The sequence below is a fragment of the Talpa europaea genome, assembly GCF_964194135.1.
Source record: "Talpa europaea genome assembly, chromosome: 11".
Taxonomy (NCBI): domain Eukaryota; kingdom Metazoa; phylum Chordata; class Mammalia; order Eulipotyphla; family Talpidae; genus Talpa; species Talpa europaea.
Window position 1 is genome coordinate 72,164,588 of NC_140078.1, and position 17,415 is coordinate 72,182,002.

Genomic DNA, 17,415 nt, shown 5'->3' on the forward strand with positions numbered 1-17,415 from the left:
AATGGGTGAGAGAAGAGCTCCCCTTCATACCTTTTTTGTGAAAAACAGGGCAGCAGACAACATGATCTCAGAGACCCATCTTGTGAGACCTCCTTACCACACGTACCAGCCTCAGGAAAGAGGAGGCAGAAATGTTCAGCGAGATCTTCAAAGTGAAAGCCACCACCCAAGAGTCAGTTACAGAGCAGAGGAACTACAGACAAGGGAAGCAGAGATGAAGTCTGAGGGTGTGTTAGTGTTGCTGGCCATGAGGCAAGTGCAAAGCCCTACCCTGCCCTCTGCTCAGAGGTTTGTATTTCTTGGCATTTAGTGTCCACAGAAGCAGCATGAAGCCAAGGAAAGAGCCTCAGAAAGTCAGCCCCTTTACAGGGAGCTCCAGAACCAGGTTCTGAGGTAGGAGACGATGATTTCCATTTCTTCCTGCCTTCCTGTGCCTGCTACTGTGCCTGGCATTGTTCAGTGGAATGCCTTGCTGTCGGATTGGGAATTACTGCTGTAGACAATGAGATCAGGACATAAGTGTCTAACTGCTTGGAGCAAGCTGAAAAGGCTGCCCAGAGTGGAAGATGATAGAAACGGAGCTTTTCTGGGTTAAGGAATTTGCTAGGTGGGCCTGGAGGGAAGGGAACACCAAAGTTGAGCAAAGGTTGCAGTAGTAGTTCAGTGAGAGTAAGACTTGGAACCAAAGCAACCCCATTTGGAGATGCATCCTGGAGATTAGCAAAGAGAACCTCCGTCTTGTAGTGCTGAGGGAGTTAATCTCTCAGATACAAAAGTTGCCCCATTTCCTCGAAGAATGTCACCATTGGGGTCAATAATCATCAAGTGGATGGTTGGTATGAACTGGTGATTAGGGCGCGATGCTGCCTTCCTACCAAGTAGCGATCCAGGGGTGAATCAGCTTGGGCCGCACTGTGATGGTGGACAGGATCAATAGACTACATCTAACACCTGGGCTGGCGTCACGTGGCCCGAGGCTGCAATCTAGGCTGCTTAGGTATACCCAGGAACTTGAGCCTTGGTTGCATGGAACTCAAGGTGGGCAGGGTGTCTGGGAGAGAGTAAGGGACTGGGATTAAAGGTCTCTGCCTCAGGGAGGTAAGAGGGAAGGAGGGGTAGACGCAGTCTCAGGAAGGTCTTTCCCTCTTCCCCCAGGATGCGTTCTGGCGGGCGTGGCGGCGTGAGGTCTGGCTTTGGCTGCTGATGGATTAGGTCTGATCGGATTAGAGCTTGGGCTGTCTGTCGGCTTTGGCCCCTTGCTTGGCCGGGCCAGCGCCTGGCCCGCCCTGGTGGAGACCCAGAGACCTCCCCGAGACCTTCTCAGCCCAGAGCACCAGGTTGGTGCAGAAATCCAAGAGACACGGTGCGTCGGGGGCTCGGCTCGTCGCCACAGCACGGACTCGGGCTTCCGCCCCCTGCGGCCCTCCCGAGCCCCGCCCCGAGCCTGCGGGTGTCTGGGCCCCCCCTCCGTGCCCACAGCGTGGCGGGTGGGTTCCCGCGGTGGGGGGCCCGCGCCCGCGCTTCAAGGAGAAGGCGGGGCCGCGGCCCCGCCCCGCAGCTCTCCCGCGCGTGCACCTGTCGGCTAACGCCGCGCGGCGCTGTGCGCCGGCCCCCGCGCCACTCCACGTCCGTTTGTCTCCCAGTCCCGAGCCGGGGGTCTGTCTGTCCCCCGGGCAGGCGGACTGAGCCGGCGTCAGAGCTACGTGCGGCGGGGCGGCCGCGGCGGGCGGGGTGGGGGCGGCGCTGAGCGCGGCCGCGGCGGCGCGGGAGGCGGGGAGGCGCGGGGCGCGGGGACAGTGGCGGACGGCGCCGCGGCATGCGGCTTCTCGCTCTGCCCACCGTGGGCTGAGACGGCCGCAGCGCGGGCGGGAGGCGCGGCGGCCGGCGAGCCGAGGGCGCTGCCAGCCAGACAGACCGCGGACAGCGGTCGGGGCGCCGCGCCATGGGCCGAGCCGGAGGCGGGGGCCCGGGCCGGGGAGCGCCGCCGCTGCTGCTGCTGCTGGGGGCCGCGCTGGTCCTCGCCGCCGGGGCCGCGCCGGGTAGGTAGTGACCGCGCCCGGACCCCGGGACCCTGGCGCCCCCCGGGCCGGGTCCCGCCGGGCTCGGGTGCTGGCGGAGTCCGCGCGCTGAGGCGAGGGGGCGGGGCACCGCCTGGCCCGAGGCCCGGGCGGGGGAAGGGGCGCGCGAGAAGATGGGGGGCTTGGGGGAGACTGAGCAGTGGGGGGCCGCCCAAACCCGGGTGTGCGGATCGAGGTGTGGGCTGGGGGAGGGGCTGGGTGGGCGGGGCCTGAGGGTGAGACTTAGGGGCGGGACCTGTCTGTGATGGGGGGCTTGAGGCTGCCAGTTCAGGGCGGAGCCTGGGGTGGGACGGCCCTAAGGGTGCGACTTCCAGGGGGGGCTGCAGATGAAGGGCGGCCCTGAAGGGAAGGCTGCCAGGGGCCCGAGTTGGGGGCCGCGGCGGTTCGATTGCTGGTCCTTTGGGGGCGGGTCTGAAGCGCGAGGGGCGGAGCCTGAGCGGGGACGACCGCGTTTGATCCCGGCTTCCAGGCGGGGGTGGGCGGGGCTGTCCCGGGGGGCGTGGCTTGGGAAACTTGAAGCGGCGGCGGCCGCGCGGGCCCGGGCTGGCGGCGCGGGCGGGGCGGGGCCTACCGCGGGCGCCTCCCTGATGCCCCGCCCCTCTCCCGCCCACAGCGCGCGAGGCGGGCAGTGCCGTCGAGGCGCAGGAGCAGGTGAGGAGCGCCCGAACGTGGGAGCCGCGTGCCAACAGCACGCGGGAGAAGGCCGGCCTGCCCGCAGCTGGGAAAGATGAGACCTCGTGGACCGCGCCCGCCGGCGAGCAGGCCTCGGTGGGCCAAGGGGTCGGGGCGGAAGAGACGCTGGAGGCATCTGCGGCGGTGACAGACACCGCCTGGCTGGAGGCTGACAGCCCAGGCCTGGGAGGAGTGACCGCAGAGGCGGGCAGCGGGGACACGCAGACCCTTCCATCCACTCTCCCGGCTCCTGATGAGGTCCTCGGGCAATCACTGATGCCTCCCACTGCCCCTGAGGCGACAGAGGCTAGAGGACCACTCTCCCCCACCCCTGGTGACAAGCTGAGCCCAGGCTCTGACATCCCCAAGGAGAGCCCCTTGGAGGTTTGGCTGAACCTGGGCGCAAGCACACCTGACCCCCATGGGCCAGAGCCCACACACCCCTTTCAGGGCACACTGGAGCCCCAGCCGGCTTCAGATGTAATTGACATCGACTACTTCGAAGGATTGGATAGTGAGGGCCGTGGTGCTGACCTGGGGAGTTTCCCAGGGTCACCAGGAACCTCGGAGCACCATCCTGATACTGAGGGAGAGACCCCTTCCTGGAGCCTGCTGGACTTATACGATGACTTCACCCCCTTTGATGAATCTGATTTCTACCCGACCACATCTTTCTATGATGACCTGGAGGAAGACGAGGAGGAGGAGGACGACAAGGATGCAGTGGGCGGGGGAGACCTGGAAGATGAAAGTGACCTACTGGTGCCCACCGAGCGGCCTGGTCTGGGGCCCGGCACGGGCCAGCCCACCAGTCGGTGGCACGCTGTCCCTCCACAGCACACTCTGGGGATGGTCCCCGGCAGCAGCATCGCCCTCAGGCCCCGCCCAGGAGAGCCAGGCCGGGATCTGGTCCCCGGCGGGAACGGCACTGAGTGCCGCAGCGGCTTTGTGCGGCACAACGGCTCCTGCCGGTCAGTGTGCGACCTCTTCCCGAGTTACTGTCACAACGGCGGCCAGTGCTACCTGGTGGAGAACATAGGGGCCTTCTGCAGGTAAGGGTGTGGCAGGCAGGTGCACAGGGGCTTGGGAAAGAACTGAAGTGTGCAGAGGAGGCAGAGTTAGCAAAGAGGGGAACATGACAGGCACAGCTTCCAAGAGGAGGTTCACAGATTCTCTGGTGTCTTCTACAGAGTCATCACTAGGAGAGGGTCCTGAGAAATAGAATTTGTGTTTCCTCTTAAGTGGTGTGTTCTTTTCCAAACCACTAAACTATAAAGGCAAAATGAAGGGACTTCTCTAAGGATGGTAGAAAGAGAACTCTGCTGGCTTGAGGGGCTTTTGTTTGACAGTTCTAACTACACAAGCAAAAAGAGTAGGCCCCTAAACCGAGGGGGAGGGGTGCTGCTGAACACTCCCTCAGAGCAATGCCTGTAGAAGGAGGCCCCCCACCCCCTTACCTCTGCAGGGCACAAATGGGTGTGGGCATATAAAGTCAGAGTGGGTCCCTTTTTTAAAAATTTTTATTTATGCTTACAAGAGCTGGGGTACAGGCCAGAAGTGTGGAGGGGTGAGAGGATTCACCAGAGACAGAGTGGGGAACAGAACAGGCAGATTGACTGAAGTACACTGCTGAGGGGAGCAGCAGGTGAGACAGCAGAGGTCTGCTGCGCCATGTGGGTAGCTCCCTGGCTGGCCAGGGATCGAACTCGTACTGCAGTGGCTGTGGATTGCTTCATAGCTTGCATCTTAACCCTAGCGCCACAAGGGAGGCCCCAGTGTGGGTCCCTTTTTATTTTTTTTGTGGGACCCTCGCCGGTGGCCGGGGATCGAACTGGCGCCGCAGAGGCTGCGGGCAGCCTCACAACCCAGCGCTCAACTGCTGCACCACCAGGGGAGGCCCATGGATCCCTTTGTAGAAGCAGACCCAGAGCAACTCAAGCTGAGAGGCTGTCCTAATGTTGCAGATATGCTGGGTGCCTTAACTAGGATAGTCTTTTTTTCCCTTTCTACCTTGGCTTCCTTGGGATACTGGTCCACAATGGTTTAGACAGTTTAGCTTGTCTGCAGTTACGATGGGGCACCAACCCGCTGCCTCATCATAATTACTCCAGACACCTGGCCTCACAGTCAGGCAGCGAGGTATTTAACTGACTGGAAAGTCCTGACTTTTTTGGGAAGAATCACATGTCACGGGTGATGTGGGTGGTTTGCTTGTCTCTATCCTTTACAGGACCTAGAAGTGGAGTAGAGTCTTCAGAGTCCTCCGGGCTTGTTTCCATTGGCCTGGGGGAGTTTTTCTGTAGTCTGAGTTTCTTTTTTAAGTGTCATTCCCAGGTTTTCTTGGTCTTTTGTGGAGTTATGTGAAGGTTTCAAATTTTGTAGTTCTTGATCTGATAGAAGAGTTGCATATAGAAAGCATAAATGTTGGCCCTTGGCATTAAGGCTTGAGTTCCAGTTCCTGACTGAAGTTTTCTGTAAATGATCCTGACTTTAGGGTTACTTATGTAGGAAGTATCCACACATTTTTGGTTGGAATTGTCTAGCCATTGCTAAAAGGAGGAAATTATGGCAATGAGATCTTGCCAGTTGGCTAAGAGCTACCAGTAATATGTGGAAGTCTTGTGATTTTGCTCTTCAGACTTTATTTAGGGGGACCATAGTGATGATTTTAGCCTGGTAGCTGTGGAATCTTTGTGCAAAATCATTATGGTTCATCCTATTGGAGACCTGAGTTTTTACCTTCAAAGTAAGCTCCCTGATAGAGTATGAAAATTGGAGTTCGTGTGGCCGCTGGAGAATTAGAAAAGTCCCCAGAACCTCCAGGAGCTCTCAGGGTACTCCCAAGTGGAAAGAAGAGAAAGCTTGTCCTCCTCACTAAGCTCTATGGCTGTGCTGAACCATGGATCCTCTGAAGGGCTTCTGTTCTAGTTCCTCTGACCCACTTGCCCTCCCAGGATCATATTTGGGCCTCCCTATCAGAGATTCCTACTCCATCTATGTACACCCAGGCCTGTCAGTGGCTTGAAAACTGTTTTGCATTCCACTCACAGGGTACTGCTGAGCCTTTAGTTGCAGACTGCAGCGTGCCTTTGTCTCTGTCACCCTGACCTACTGCAGGGAAATGAACAGAGCAGTAGCAGAACTTCTCTAGAACAGTGGGTTAGAATGGTCTGCTTTCCCTAGCGTCCTCAAACAGATAGCTGCAGAGGATCAGGGGGAAAAGAAAGAATTCCCTGTTAGCTTTCTCTGCCCACCCTATTCTGGGTGTAGAGCAGACAATTCTCCCATGAATAATTTCCCCATTTCTGGATCCCTTTCTCTTGTCTATATTCACCCTAAGGTTCATGTCCTCCCTCCTTTGCTGCCTCTCTATCCTTCCACATCTTTCCTCTTTGAAGCAGCCTGGTTCCCATGGAAACAGCAATGTCATTGGAAGAGTTGGAGCCTGGGAATGTCCCCAAGGGCAAGAGAAAGTCACTCAACAAAAGGATAAAACCCACCCAGAGGGTTGATTCTCACTATGCTTTCATGACAGTTCTCACGCTATTAGGACAGGAAGCTTTAGGGGCAGAACTTTGGGGTTTGCAAAGATAGGAGGAGAATTTCATACATCCAGCTTTGTGTTTGTCCTTGTCTGTCACTTCTTTATTTTTCACTGTCTGGTTAGCCGTGTGAACTAGATGAGACTGCAAAGCAGCAAGATAGGTTTTCATGTGTAGGGTGGATCCTGCCACTTTGTAGCCATCGCTCCTATTCATCTTGTTTTTCATCTTTCTTTCTCCCAGAGAGCAGTGCAGGGAGGGGCCTGAGAGAATACTCTGATTGTCCCCATTGAGTGTGCAAGGTGGAAAGGCAAGGTTCACTTGCCCCTTGGTCACTTAATAGTCATGTAACAAACCATTTTACTCAATTTTCAGTGTGTGGTTGCCTCATTTATATTATGTACCTCAGAGGTCTACTTCATAGAGTGGGGCATAAATATCAACTGTAAGGTCTACACAGATTAGGGACATCATACCTCTAGATGGTCATAGAATAGGCTGTTGACATAAGTTCTGGGATCAGGGAAAACTTGCTGTGGCCACAGCTGCCTGCCCCTCCCTCAGTCTCTCTGTTGCTGATGCAGGTGCAACACTCAGGACTACATCTGGCACAAGGGGATGCGCTGTGAGTCCATCATCACCGACTTCCAGGTGATGTGTGTGGCTGTCGGCTCGGCTGCCCTCGTACTGCTCCTGCTCTTCATGATGACCGTGTTCTTTGCCAAGAAACTCTATCTGCTCAAGACGGAGAATACCAAGCTGCGGAGGACCAAGTAAGTGTGTCAGGCAGCCTCACCCTGACTCTTCCACTATGCTCTTCCATCTGATCCAAGGATGCTATCATGAGGGTTTCTAGCACTTGCTCTCCAACCCTAGTTGTGTTTTCCGTATCAAAGATTCTCTCAACCTTATCCATCCTACACAGAATATGCTGGAATTACAGCTGAGACTAAGCCCCTGTGCCATGCTGCAGCTGTCCAGTCCCGTTCCTATCACCCTCCATTCTGAGATAGAGGATGCTTCAAGGAAACCAGGGGATAGCAACTCCTACCTCTGGTCCCAAGTACATTATTATGTTCAGTTCCTGCAGCCCTCCTTAACTGCACCAGCTTCCTGACACCCTTGGTCTTAACAGCCAATAGCTAGAGTGAGAATCTTGCTCACAAATCAGCATGAAATAACTCCATTACCCTCAAGTCTGCTGTCACTCAATACCAACTGCTCCTCATTGAATGCTGAGGAGAAAGGGTTTAGCACTGCCAAGTGTTGCTTTTCAAAGCTTGTCAACTCTTGGTCCAGTCAGAAGTACAAGAAACTTAAAGAAATCCTCTTTATCTCCTCTAAGTAGAATTTGAGGGAGCAGCCGGGGGAGAGGCCTAGACTTAACTTCCTCTACTGTGGATTTTATGGGCCATAGGGAGATACAGAATCTCATTTCAGTTCTTCCTTTATCAAAGGAGTGAGTGTTGTGTTCATATGAGAATCCACATGCATTTACCCTTTAAGTTCATGCCTTGAACACTTGAATGTGGCCTTATACAGTATGAATCATTCCTATCACTAAGCAAAGAACCTTCTAAAGTATCATGGAAATCACAAAAAGCCCAAGAGACAATTTATGCAGAACTGCCCCCACCTCCCTTTCAGCCTGTTGTCCTATTAATCCCTTCCCCCTGACCTGAGACTCTCTCACCAGAGAATGTGACTGAAGGACTTTCCCTGGGTCCTGGGAAAAGGACAAAACACCATCTGTTGCTCCTTTGCTGGGTAAACTCCTGTAATGTGCAGATGCCGCAACTTTCTGCAGCCTTTCAGCTAATTGTCATGGGGCTGAAGGGGCCCCTCCATTGTGCCTGTGCACTGAGGCAGACTGTGTATCTGTACATGTGATCACTAGCTGGGACCTTACTTCCCCAAGCTGGTGTGTGGTGGGGGAGGGGGAAAAAGGTGGGGGGTGGGGGGGCGGTGTGTGTCTCCTAAATCAAGGCAGCTGCTGATGAAGATGAGAGAAAGAAGGAGCGACTACCAAGGAAGATGCAAAAACTATGAACAGGGACAGGGCCTCAGCCTCATTCCAGGCCTTTTCTCTTTAACTGCCTATGTGTTTTGCACAGAGCATGACTCCTGAAACTCTTCAGCTCAGATGCTGCCTCATTTGTTTCTCCCTGCATACTTTCTTTCCCAAGCCAGGTTACTGCTCTAATAATGCTGCATGTGTCCAGGACACTATAGATAATGCTGCGTGTATTGATTCTAAGATCCACATTTTTTTCACATGCTAACATCTCTGAAATTGGTTTGTATCTTCCAATCACTGGCATCTTATAATCACTGTTGGCCAGATGGCAGTCATGATGTAGTTGCAATTGCCTGGCATGCATGAATGTGACCATGGCTGTTCATATCACTGTCTAAATGAACTAGTATGTAATAAAAATGCTAGACGACAAAGTCCTGGTTTAAATGGTATGAGTTTCCTTCTCATGGTACATCAAATAATGGTGCATCTCACTAGGGTCCATGGCATTTGTTGGAATACAGTGTTTGACCTATGAAGCTTTGTCAGATTTTCCCATGATCATTTCACTTACATTTTCCTTTCTCTTTTTCTGTTCTAACCAGCAAATTCCGGACCCCATCTGAGCTCCACAACGATAACTTCTCCCTCTCCACCATTGCTGAGGGCTCTCATCCAAATGTAAGGAAATTTTGTGACATTCCTCGTACCTCCTCCCCTCATGCCCATGCCTTGGCTCACTATGATAACGTTATCTGTCAGGTAACTTGTCTTCTTCACATGTACCCTTATACATGTTTTAGCCCCTGCCCATGTCTTCAGTCTATTTCAGAGTGTGGAGCCACTCCTCAGAGCTCTGGAGATCAGCTTAGGGCAACAAGTTGGGGCAGTGAAGGTGGGGAAAAGATGTATCCCCAAGCAGAGTCATAGGTAGTGGAAAGGATCTTTTTCTAAGATGGCGCATAGTGTTTAGCTTCACCCTTTGGAGTCTCGTTTTGGTGTTTCAGGAGAAAGGGCTCTGCTAGGGATGCTCATTGCTAGAGAATCTCCTGATGGTCAATGGAACCAATGGTGTTTGCTCTTTGGAATGACCAGAAAAACCATGTCCTTGAAACTGCTCAAAACCCCTAAAAACTGGGCCTCCCCTGGTGGTGCAGTGGTTGAGTGCTGGGCTGCGAAGCTGCCCACAGCCTCTGCAGCGCCGGTTCAATCCCTGGCCACCAGCGAGGGTCCCACATGGCGCAACAGACCTCTCCTGCTGTGCCCACTGCTCCCCTCAGCAGTGTATTTTGTCAGCCTGCCTGTTCTGCTCCCCACTCTGGCTCTGGTGAATTCTCTCACCCTCCCATGCTTCTGACTGTGCTTGTATAATAAATAAATAAATATTAAAAAAAAAAAAAAACAACCCTAAAAACTGGCAGGCTTACACTATTAGGTACAAAGTGAGCCTAAAATGTTCATGGAATAAAAAATCGAGGGGTAAGTTCTAGTCTTAGGAGGATAGACTTAAAAATATCAGTTGAAACCAATAAAAACCCAATACATTGTTTTCTGAAGACACCAATTTCTAAAGGCCTTCTGTGTTGCCCTATATCATATCATGTCCAAATCCAAAAATTCTGCACATGACCCAGGCTCCTTATCTCAAGGTAAATACATCATTAAACAGATAAGGGAGCTAAACAAAAACGCTTCAGACAGAAACAAGGGAGTTTAAGAGAAAAGTTTGATGTTCTGTGAAATAATGGACCATACGTTATTAGAGGCCATAGGAGCCCTAACAGTCTACACCAGTACTATTGGTGGAACGTTCTATGAGATAGAACTGTTCTATATCTGCACTATTCACTGCAGCAGCGACTAGCTACTGTGACTGTAGAGCTCTTGAAATGTGGTTCCTGCCACCACATTGGACAACACAGATGTAGATCATTGCCTTCTTTTTATAGGTGGGGAAAAGTGTAGCCTCAGAAGGGGAAAGAGGGGCCTCCCCTGGTGGCGCAAGCGGTTGAGCACAGCTCTGTGAAGCTGTCTGCAGCCCCTGCAGCGCTGGTTTGATCCCGGTCGGCCGGCCAGCAAGGATCCCACATGGCACGGCAGACCTCTCCTGTCACACCTGCTGCTCCCCTCAGCAGTGTATTTCATCAGTCTGCCTGTTCTGTTCCCCACTCTCTCTCTGATGAATCCTCTCACCCTCCTGTGCCTCTGGCCTATACCCCAGTTCTTGTATGAATAAATAAATTAATTAAAAAAAAAAAAAGAAAGGGAAAGAGAATAATAGCAAATGAGACCTTGTCCACCAAACCCAAGAAAAGAAGAACTTGGTGTGGTGGAGTTAAGGGGGTCAATCTAAATAAGACATGAAAATCTAGGATAATTTTTTAAAGTATCTGATATAGTGCCTCCCTAGTGGCGCAAGGGGCTGAGCGCAGCCCTGTGAAGCTGTTCGCAGCCTTGGCAGTGTGAGTTTGATCCCCGGCCAGCCAGGGAGCTACCCACATGGTGCAGCAGACCTCTCCTGACTTGCCTGCTGCTCCCCTCAGCAGTGTACTTCAGTCTATCTGCCTGTTCTGCTCCCCACTCTGTCTCTGGTGAATCCTCTCACCCTCTGCACCTCTGGCCTATACCCCAGTTTTTTATGCATAAATAATTAAATCTTAAAAAAAAAAAAGAAAAAAGGAAACCTTAAAAAAAATAAAGTATCTGATATAAAGGGTAGAAATGAATGATATTTTACTTGGTGTGTACCAAGATATTAATAAGTTCAAGGTAGATGTAATGACCAAGGAAACAAGATGTCCTGAACACTTTAAGATTGATGACCCCATAATGAGCCCACAACCATGTAAGTATCTTGAGCAGGACAGTCTTGCTCATCTTGGGATATTCCATCCCTGCATTATGCAGCCCTTTTCAATAATATGCATTTTGTCAGTCATTTATGGATGGCCTGTCACAGGGTTTCGGTTCTGCTGTCAGATCTGCTGTCTCCTAGGTGTGGGCAGCAAGTCTGACCAGCACAGTGGGGCCTATAGTCAGGGTGCTCATTGTCCACAGTTAGTTCCTCCTTCCCTCTGCCTGATGGAGTAGAGGCGTGCATTTCTGGCATCCCATGTATAGACAACTTTCTTTAACCCAAAGGGGGATGGAGAACAGAGCTCATCTTGAAGGACTTGGTTGCATGATCAGAGAAAGGTTTCTTGTTCTTTTTGGCTAATCCATCTTGATGGAAAGCAAGGCATTTGTTAGTAAAAGCTACCAGTGAACTTGAGTTCAGAGTGTGGCAAGTCTTGAAAATAGAGCAGAGCAGAGGATCATTTGACATGGTGGACTTGGCCTGAGAAGGCTGGTGGTAGAAGGGAGGGGGGGTTTGCCTCAGCAACACTCAGGGCCTCCCTCACAGAAGTGGTCTCTGACTCCTCTTGGATCTTGAGAGTCATTTGCAAGGGACATCCTGTCCCCTCTTGACAAAGCTCTGGGTGTAGGGATGACTCTCCTGGCCAAAGGAGGGTGTACTGGTAGGTTGCGTACCTTCTTCTCTAATTCTGTCCACATAGCCAGAAATCAGACCTGATATTCAAGATCTTGTGGGCATTGACAGTTAAGATAGTTGCCACTTTATTTTGAAGAGAAGCCCTAGTCACTGCTTCAGCCACCACACTGACTGCTTACAGATGATGCTGGGCAGTAGGATGGACATAAGAAAAGCTCCAGCAAGCTGGGAGGTGAACTGACAGGCATCTGAGTCAAGCCTGTTCATTTAGTCTCTTCTCTTCCTTCTTCTTCCCCCACGCCCCCAATTTCCTTGTTGATATTGGTGTTTCCTAACATTTTGGAGAATTCTTTTTATCACCATAGAGGAGTTATTTCCTTTATAGGTAAAGTGGATTGAGTGGATCATTTTCCTGCCCAGTACCAATAATCTCTACCAGCCATGCACTGAAAAACTTCAAGCAAAAAAGAGTTGCTTGAAGTCTGTGAGGCGAGGGTTGGTTGTGAATATGGGTGAGCAGTACTCCGCACCCCTGCCTCTACCCTATCCCCCAGGCCTGGCGTCATCTTGTGCTGCCCTCCTGGGCCCTCCTGGGTGGATACAAGGCCCTGTAACCATGAGTCAGTGGCTGAGTGTGTGTAACTTGGGCAGCCAGCCTGGGAAGGAATCATCAGGAGCTCCTCAACCCCTGCTGTGGAAGTTTGCAAGTTTTCTAGGAGGAATGACCTGTGTGTAGAAAACTGGATGATGCCCAGATACACAGCATGAATGAAGTCACCTGAAATCCACAGGCAACCTGCCCAAACACTGAGAGCTGCCCTGTAGGTTCTCAGCTGTGCCATCAATGGAATGTTGCAGGTCCAAGAATTTGACAGACCTTCCAGGATTTCAGTTTATCAGTTTATCACCATGCTGTCCCTTAGTGCCTTTTCCTCCCCCATTTAAATCTTTCTTTTCAGATTTTCTTCCATGTATTTGGTAAAGCATTGACTGCCACCACCTTCTGGTAGAGATTTATGTCTAAACAAGTCAGAGTCCAGGTATGAACCCCCACTACCCCTGTGCTGAGGATGCCCATACAACTGGGGTATGAATGGAGAGGGTGTGCACAGTAGTTCCCAGGACTTATGCCAGATGGCAGTCCGGCTCCCTGGTGATGAGGGGTTTCTGCTAAACTGAAGGCAGATGGGTGGGCCTTCTGCTGAGAGATTCAGTAATCTTAGCCTTAATAGGACTGAGTGCTGGAGGAAACACTTGGGTTAGGATAGCTCCATCTTGGTTTAGACACTCCATCTATTTGTTGGAGGGACTTAACTTCATTGTTCGAATACCTGTTTCTTAATTGTAACATACACTTCTCCTACCTTTGGCCCAGAAGGCAACTTTCTCATCTTTCCAAAGCCCATGAACCCTGGAGGCAAGGTTTAATTTAGCCCCCACCTTCATGGGATCACAATTTTGTTGCCCTTATCTATAAGGACTCACTAACCCCACCTTTTTTCACATTATGAGAATGTCCCTGTGTCCCTATATTCCCCAAAGTGTGTGTGATGGAGGGTAGGGAGAGGTTATCTTGGAAAATCATGAACGTGAGTTTCACACTTGGGAGATGAGAGGTGAATATAGGCGATCCTGTCTTGTCCCAGATTTCACTGTCCATTCTACCCAAGATCTTTAATGGCTCAGCTTTCAAGTACTTATGTCCAATATATCCCCCCAATGAGATAGAAAAATAAAAGGTGCAGTTCCTCATGCTACTTCCCTCTTCATAAAACCTGTGTGTGTGAGAGAGTGTGTGATTTCAAAGTTTTTCTGGATCTTTCCAAGCAGTGACAGAAAATATCAAGTGTCTGTGGGTACTATGCATGGGCACCTTGCCTGAAATCTGCCTCAATACCTTGTTAATTTCATTTCCTCTTATTTTTATCTCATTGGAAATGAGACAACAGTTGTCCATAAGTCATATCTGCGGTGTTTGAAATTCTATTAAATCACTCTGTTCAGGCTAGTCTTCTGAATAAATGCTAAGTGAGGCTGGCAACAGGGGCAGGAGACTGTGGTTTCGATATGCACATATTTTTGAACACTTAGTGTCTTGACATATTCCTGGACCTTTCCCTACTTTCTTTCCAACTACTCGCTACCCTAACTTAGCACTGTTGTGGGTCAAACTCAGAAGCAGGCAGCATGGACAAGAGCTCATCCAAGCTTTATGAAGAATGCCATGGTCCTTGAGCAGGATGATTACTTTGAATTTTGGAAGTAGTTAAAACAAGAAAGGTCTGCACTAGCTGGTCAGATAGGGACCTTCTCTCCCTTCTTACCGCCTATGCCCCTGCCTGGGTGGTTATACAACCTCTTTGATCAGCAGATTTCCAAGCACCTAAAGTAGTTATTGGGGATACCAGACAAAGTTAGGCCCACTGAATTGCACTGGGTTAAAATTTCTTTGGTGGTTCTGAAAGAAAAGAATAGTGGGAAGACAAGAGTTTTTTGAATGCCCTGAAAGCAGAATTGGAGAACTTTGTGGTTTTCCTGAAGATGTTTCTAACTGGCAGATTCAGTTTGGGTTCAGGGACTTGTCATAGGACTACAAGTAACATACGTGGATAGGCAGGAGAGCATGATGCACATTGAAAATAGGTTATGGGGCCTCCCCCGTGGCGCAGCGGGTTGAGAACAACACTGTGAAGCTGTCTGCAGCCTCTGCAGCGCGAGTTCAATTCCCAGCCAGCCAGGAAGAGTCCCACATGGCGTGGTAGACCTCTCCTGTCGCGCCCACTGCTCCCCTCAGCAGTGCTTTCGGTCTGTCTGCCTGTTCAGCTCCCCACTCTGTCTCTGGTGAATCCTCTCACCCTCCCGCATCTCTGGCCTGTACCCCAGCTCTTGTATAAATAAAAAATAAATCTTTAAAAAAAGAAAATAAGTTGTGAACCAGCAGCATGAATGTTATCTGATGCAAAGTGTGGAAGTCCCGTAGGCAACTGGACTCATCCACTCTTGGATTGAGAAAAAACCTTTTAAGTAGTGTCTTTGGGTAGATAAACTGATGGTGAGAGGCTCCCATACTTTTGACTTCTAGTCAGAGGACGTATGTTTGCCATGGAGAGAAGGGCTCCACTCTGGCTTCACTTGACCAGAGTCCTGTGCACACCCCACCACATGCCCTGACAGGAAGTATTCCCCGACCAATCAGGATGGAGGGCCATGGGAAGGAGCACTGGCAGGCTGGGCAGAGCTCATCAACACCTGAGAATTTGGAGGGAACGGGCTAAGTACTTAAGACATAGTGTTAAAAGGGATTGTTTCTCCCCAGTTTCAGTCAAAGAGAAATCCTTGGTTGACGTAAACTAGAAGGTACTTGTAACACAATTTTCATCTATATCTGGCCATTGTTTTTGAAGATGACATTACTAAGAAGCAGCTGCTGATGAGTTACTTTGGTTCATTCCAAATCTTAGCGCTTTCTTCCTTTCATCAGTTATGTTTCTTTCAGCCAGGTAGAAAAGCCTGGGACTCTCTCCTTCCTGCCCCTCCTCACCATTTTTCCTCTTCCAGGATGATCCTAGTGCTCCCCACAAAATCCAGGAAGTTCTCAAGTCCTGCCTGAAAGAGGAGGAGTCATTTAACATCCAGAACTCCATGTCTCCCAAACTTGAGGGTGGCAAAGGTGACCAGGCTGACTTGGATGTGAACTGTCTTCAGAATAACTTGACCTAAAGCAGAGCAAGAAGAGAGGAAGTGGGGGGCGGGGGGTAGGGGAAGAAACATTATCTCCTCTTGTACAGTCTATTTCTTGTAACCATTTGTTAAACTCTTCTTTTTCTGATCTCATGGCATGCTTTGGTGTATGTTGTACAGGAGGGGAAAAACACAAAATAAGCAAAGAACCTGAACAGGATTGCATACATTGGATTGTTTTGTCTGTGCTGTCTGTACATTGCTTCTGCGGCTGTGATTTCTAAACCTATGCTGTTATTCAACTGACTTTTTTTTTGTACTTTGACCCACCTTTTTTTGAAATACCAGTAAAAAACAAAGTTCTTGAAATAAAACTTTTTAAAAAGCTATCTATTTTCCTATGTCATTGTGTCTACTCCTTACCCGTTCTTGTCAGTTTGAGTTGAATTCTTACTTTCATTGAAGATGTATCTTTAAACACATTTGACATCCCAGAAATGGCCAACATACTAGCTCAGACTGCCATAACAAAATGCCACAGACCTGGTGACTTAAATAATACCAGTTCATTTTCTCCCAGTTCTGGAGACTGGAAGTCCAAGATCTAGGTGCCAACAGGCAGTTTTCTGGCAAGGTTTCTTCCTGGTTTGTGAACATAAATCTTCTTCATGTGCCCTCACATGGCCTTTTCTCTGTGCAAATGCATTGAGAGAATCTCTGGTGTTTCTTCCTCTTTTTGTGAGGACATCAGTCCTACTGGATTAGACCACACCCCGCTGTCCTCATTTTCCTTAACTACCTCCTTTTAGGCCCTATCCTCAAACACCTTCATACTAGGGGTTAGGGTTTCAACATATGACTTTTGGAGGGATACAATTCAGTCCATAAAGACTCTAGCACCTATTATTAAGAATACTGTCATTCTTTCACAATAAGAGGACATCTCTGGAGATAGTGGTGATGTCAGGCAGGAGGGCAATTTTAGGAATCCTGGGAGCAAATGAGGATGGATTAGAGTATTAAGGTTTCAAATAGCCAGAATTAGAACTATTTTCCTGTGTTTAATCTCTGATAATTCCAATAACCTGAAACCCTGTGAGTGAGTTTCTGTCACCTACTTTCTGCTGTCTCTCCCTGATCTGCCTTATAATGTGCCCTATTATTGTTTATTTCATGCTGGACATTGTGTTTTGAGAATTTGTTGAAATATTTTGAGAACTAACATGATTTTCCCTTTTGAGAAGATTTGCATTCATTTGTGCCAGATGTTCAGAGGATACTAGAATTCTGGGATTGCATTAATTCAGGCTCAATGTTGGAGATTTTTGGAGACAGAGATAACAGATCAGAGACCTCTAGACTGTGCAAGTACTGGTTTTGCCCTTAGCCCTGGGGTACAATCCTCTGGGGTCACACTCCTTAATAGGCAGTGGTTCATCAATGCCCTACCATTGTTGTCTCTGTACTCCAAATTCCTCCTGTCCTTAGCCCTGCAAGACTATCAGAAACGTAAGTCATTTTCTTAGTCACCTCTTCCAAATGGGCAAGTGCCTCCAGGGAAGAGGTGGCTCCAAATGCTGGGCTCACCTGTCCGGGTTCCTGTCTTCTCTGGGATATCAGTCTACTAGTATCTCATTGGCTCAGTGATACTTGTCAGATGTTTACACAGCTTTTTGGTTGTCCACAGTGGAGGAGTTGGTGCAATTTCCCTAGCCTCCTGTTTACTGATAATAGATATCCTCTGTTTTCCTTTTAGGACTCTGGCCCAGTGGCATTCCACTGGTACCATAAGCTAAGTCTGCTCTTTGCTTTTGGGGAGCACTCCACATTGAGATGCTGGGTTGTAGCCCTTTGGTTTCCAACAATCCTTGGCATTCTTTGACTTGTAGTACTGACCCTTATCTACTTTGGAGGCTTTGGCATGGTTAGGAT

The 17,415-nt window shown here is 50.0% G+C and overlaps 1 protein-coding gene across 3 annotated transcripts; it reads left to right on the forward strand.

Annotated features, from left to right (window-relative positions):
- Positions 1-1,942: 1,942 nt before the first annotated feature.
- On the forward strand, positions 1,943-15,522 carry CSPG5 (chondroitin sulfate proteoglycan 5; the record flags this gene model as incomplete). 3 transcript variants are annotated; one of them, XM_084248277.1, is made up of 5 exons in its annotated part: positions 1,943-2,039; positions 2,692-3,802; positions 6,877-7,065; positions 8,915-9,071; positions 15,361-15,522. In XM_084248277.1, the coding sequence occupies 5 exons, from the start codon at positions 1,943-1,945 to the stop codon at positions 15,520-15,522; spliced, it is 1,716 nt and encodes a 571-aa protein (XP_084104403.1). The 3 variants fall into 3 exon arrangements, with proteins under 3 accessions (XP_084104403.1, XP_084104404.1, XP_084104405.1); XM_084248278.1 differs by having other exon boundaries at positions 8,915-8,990; XM_084248279.1 differs by lacking the exon at positions 8,915-9,071 and having other exon boundaries at positions 15,361-15,412.
- Between the last annotated feature and the right edge of the window lie 1,893 nt (positions 15,523-17,415).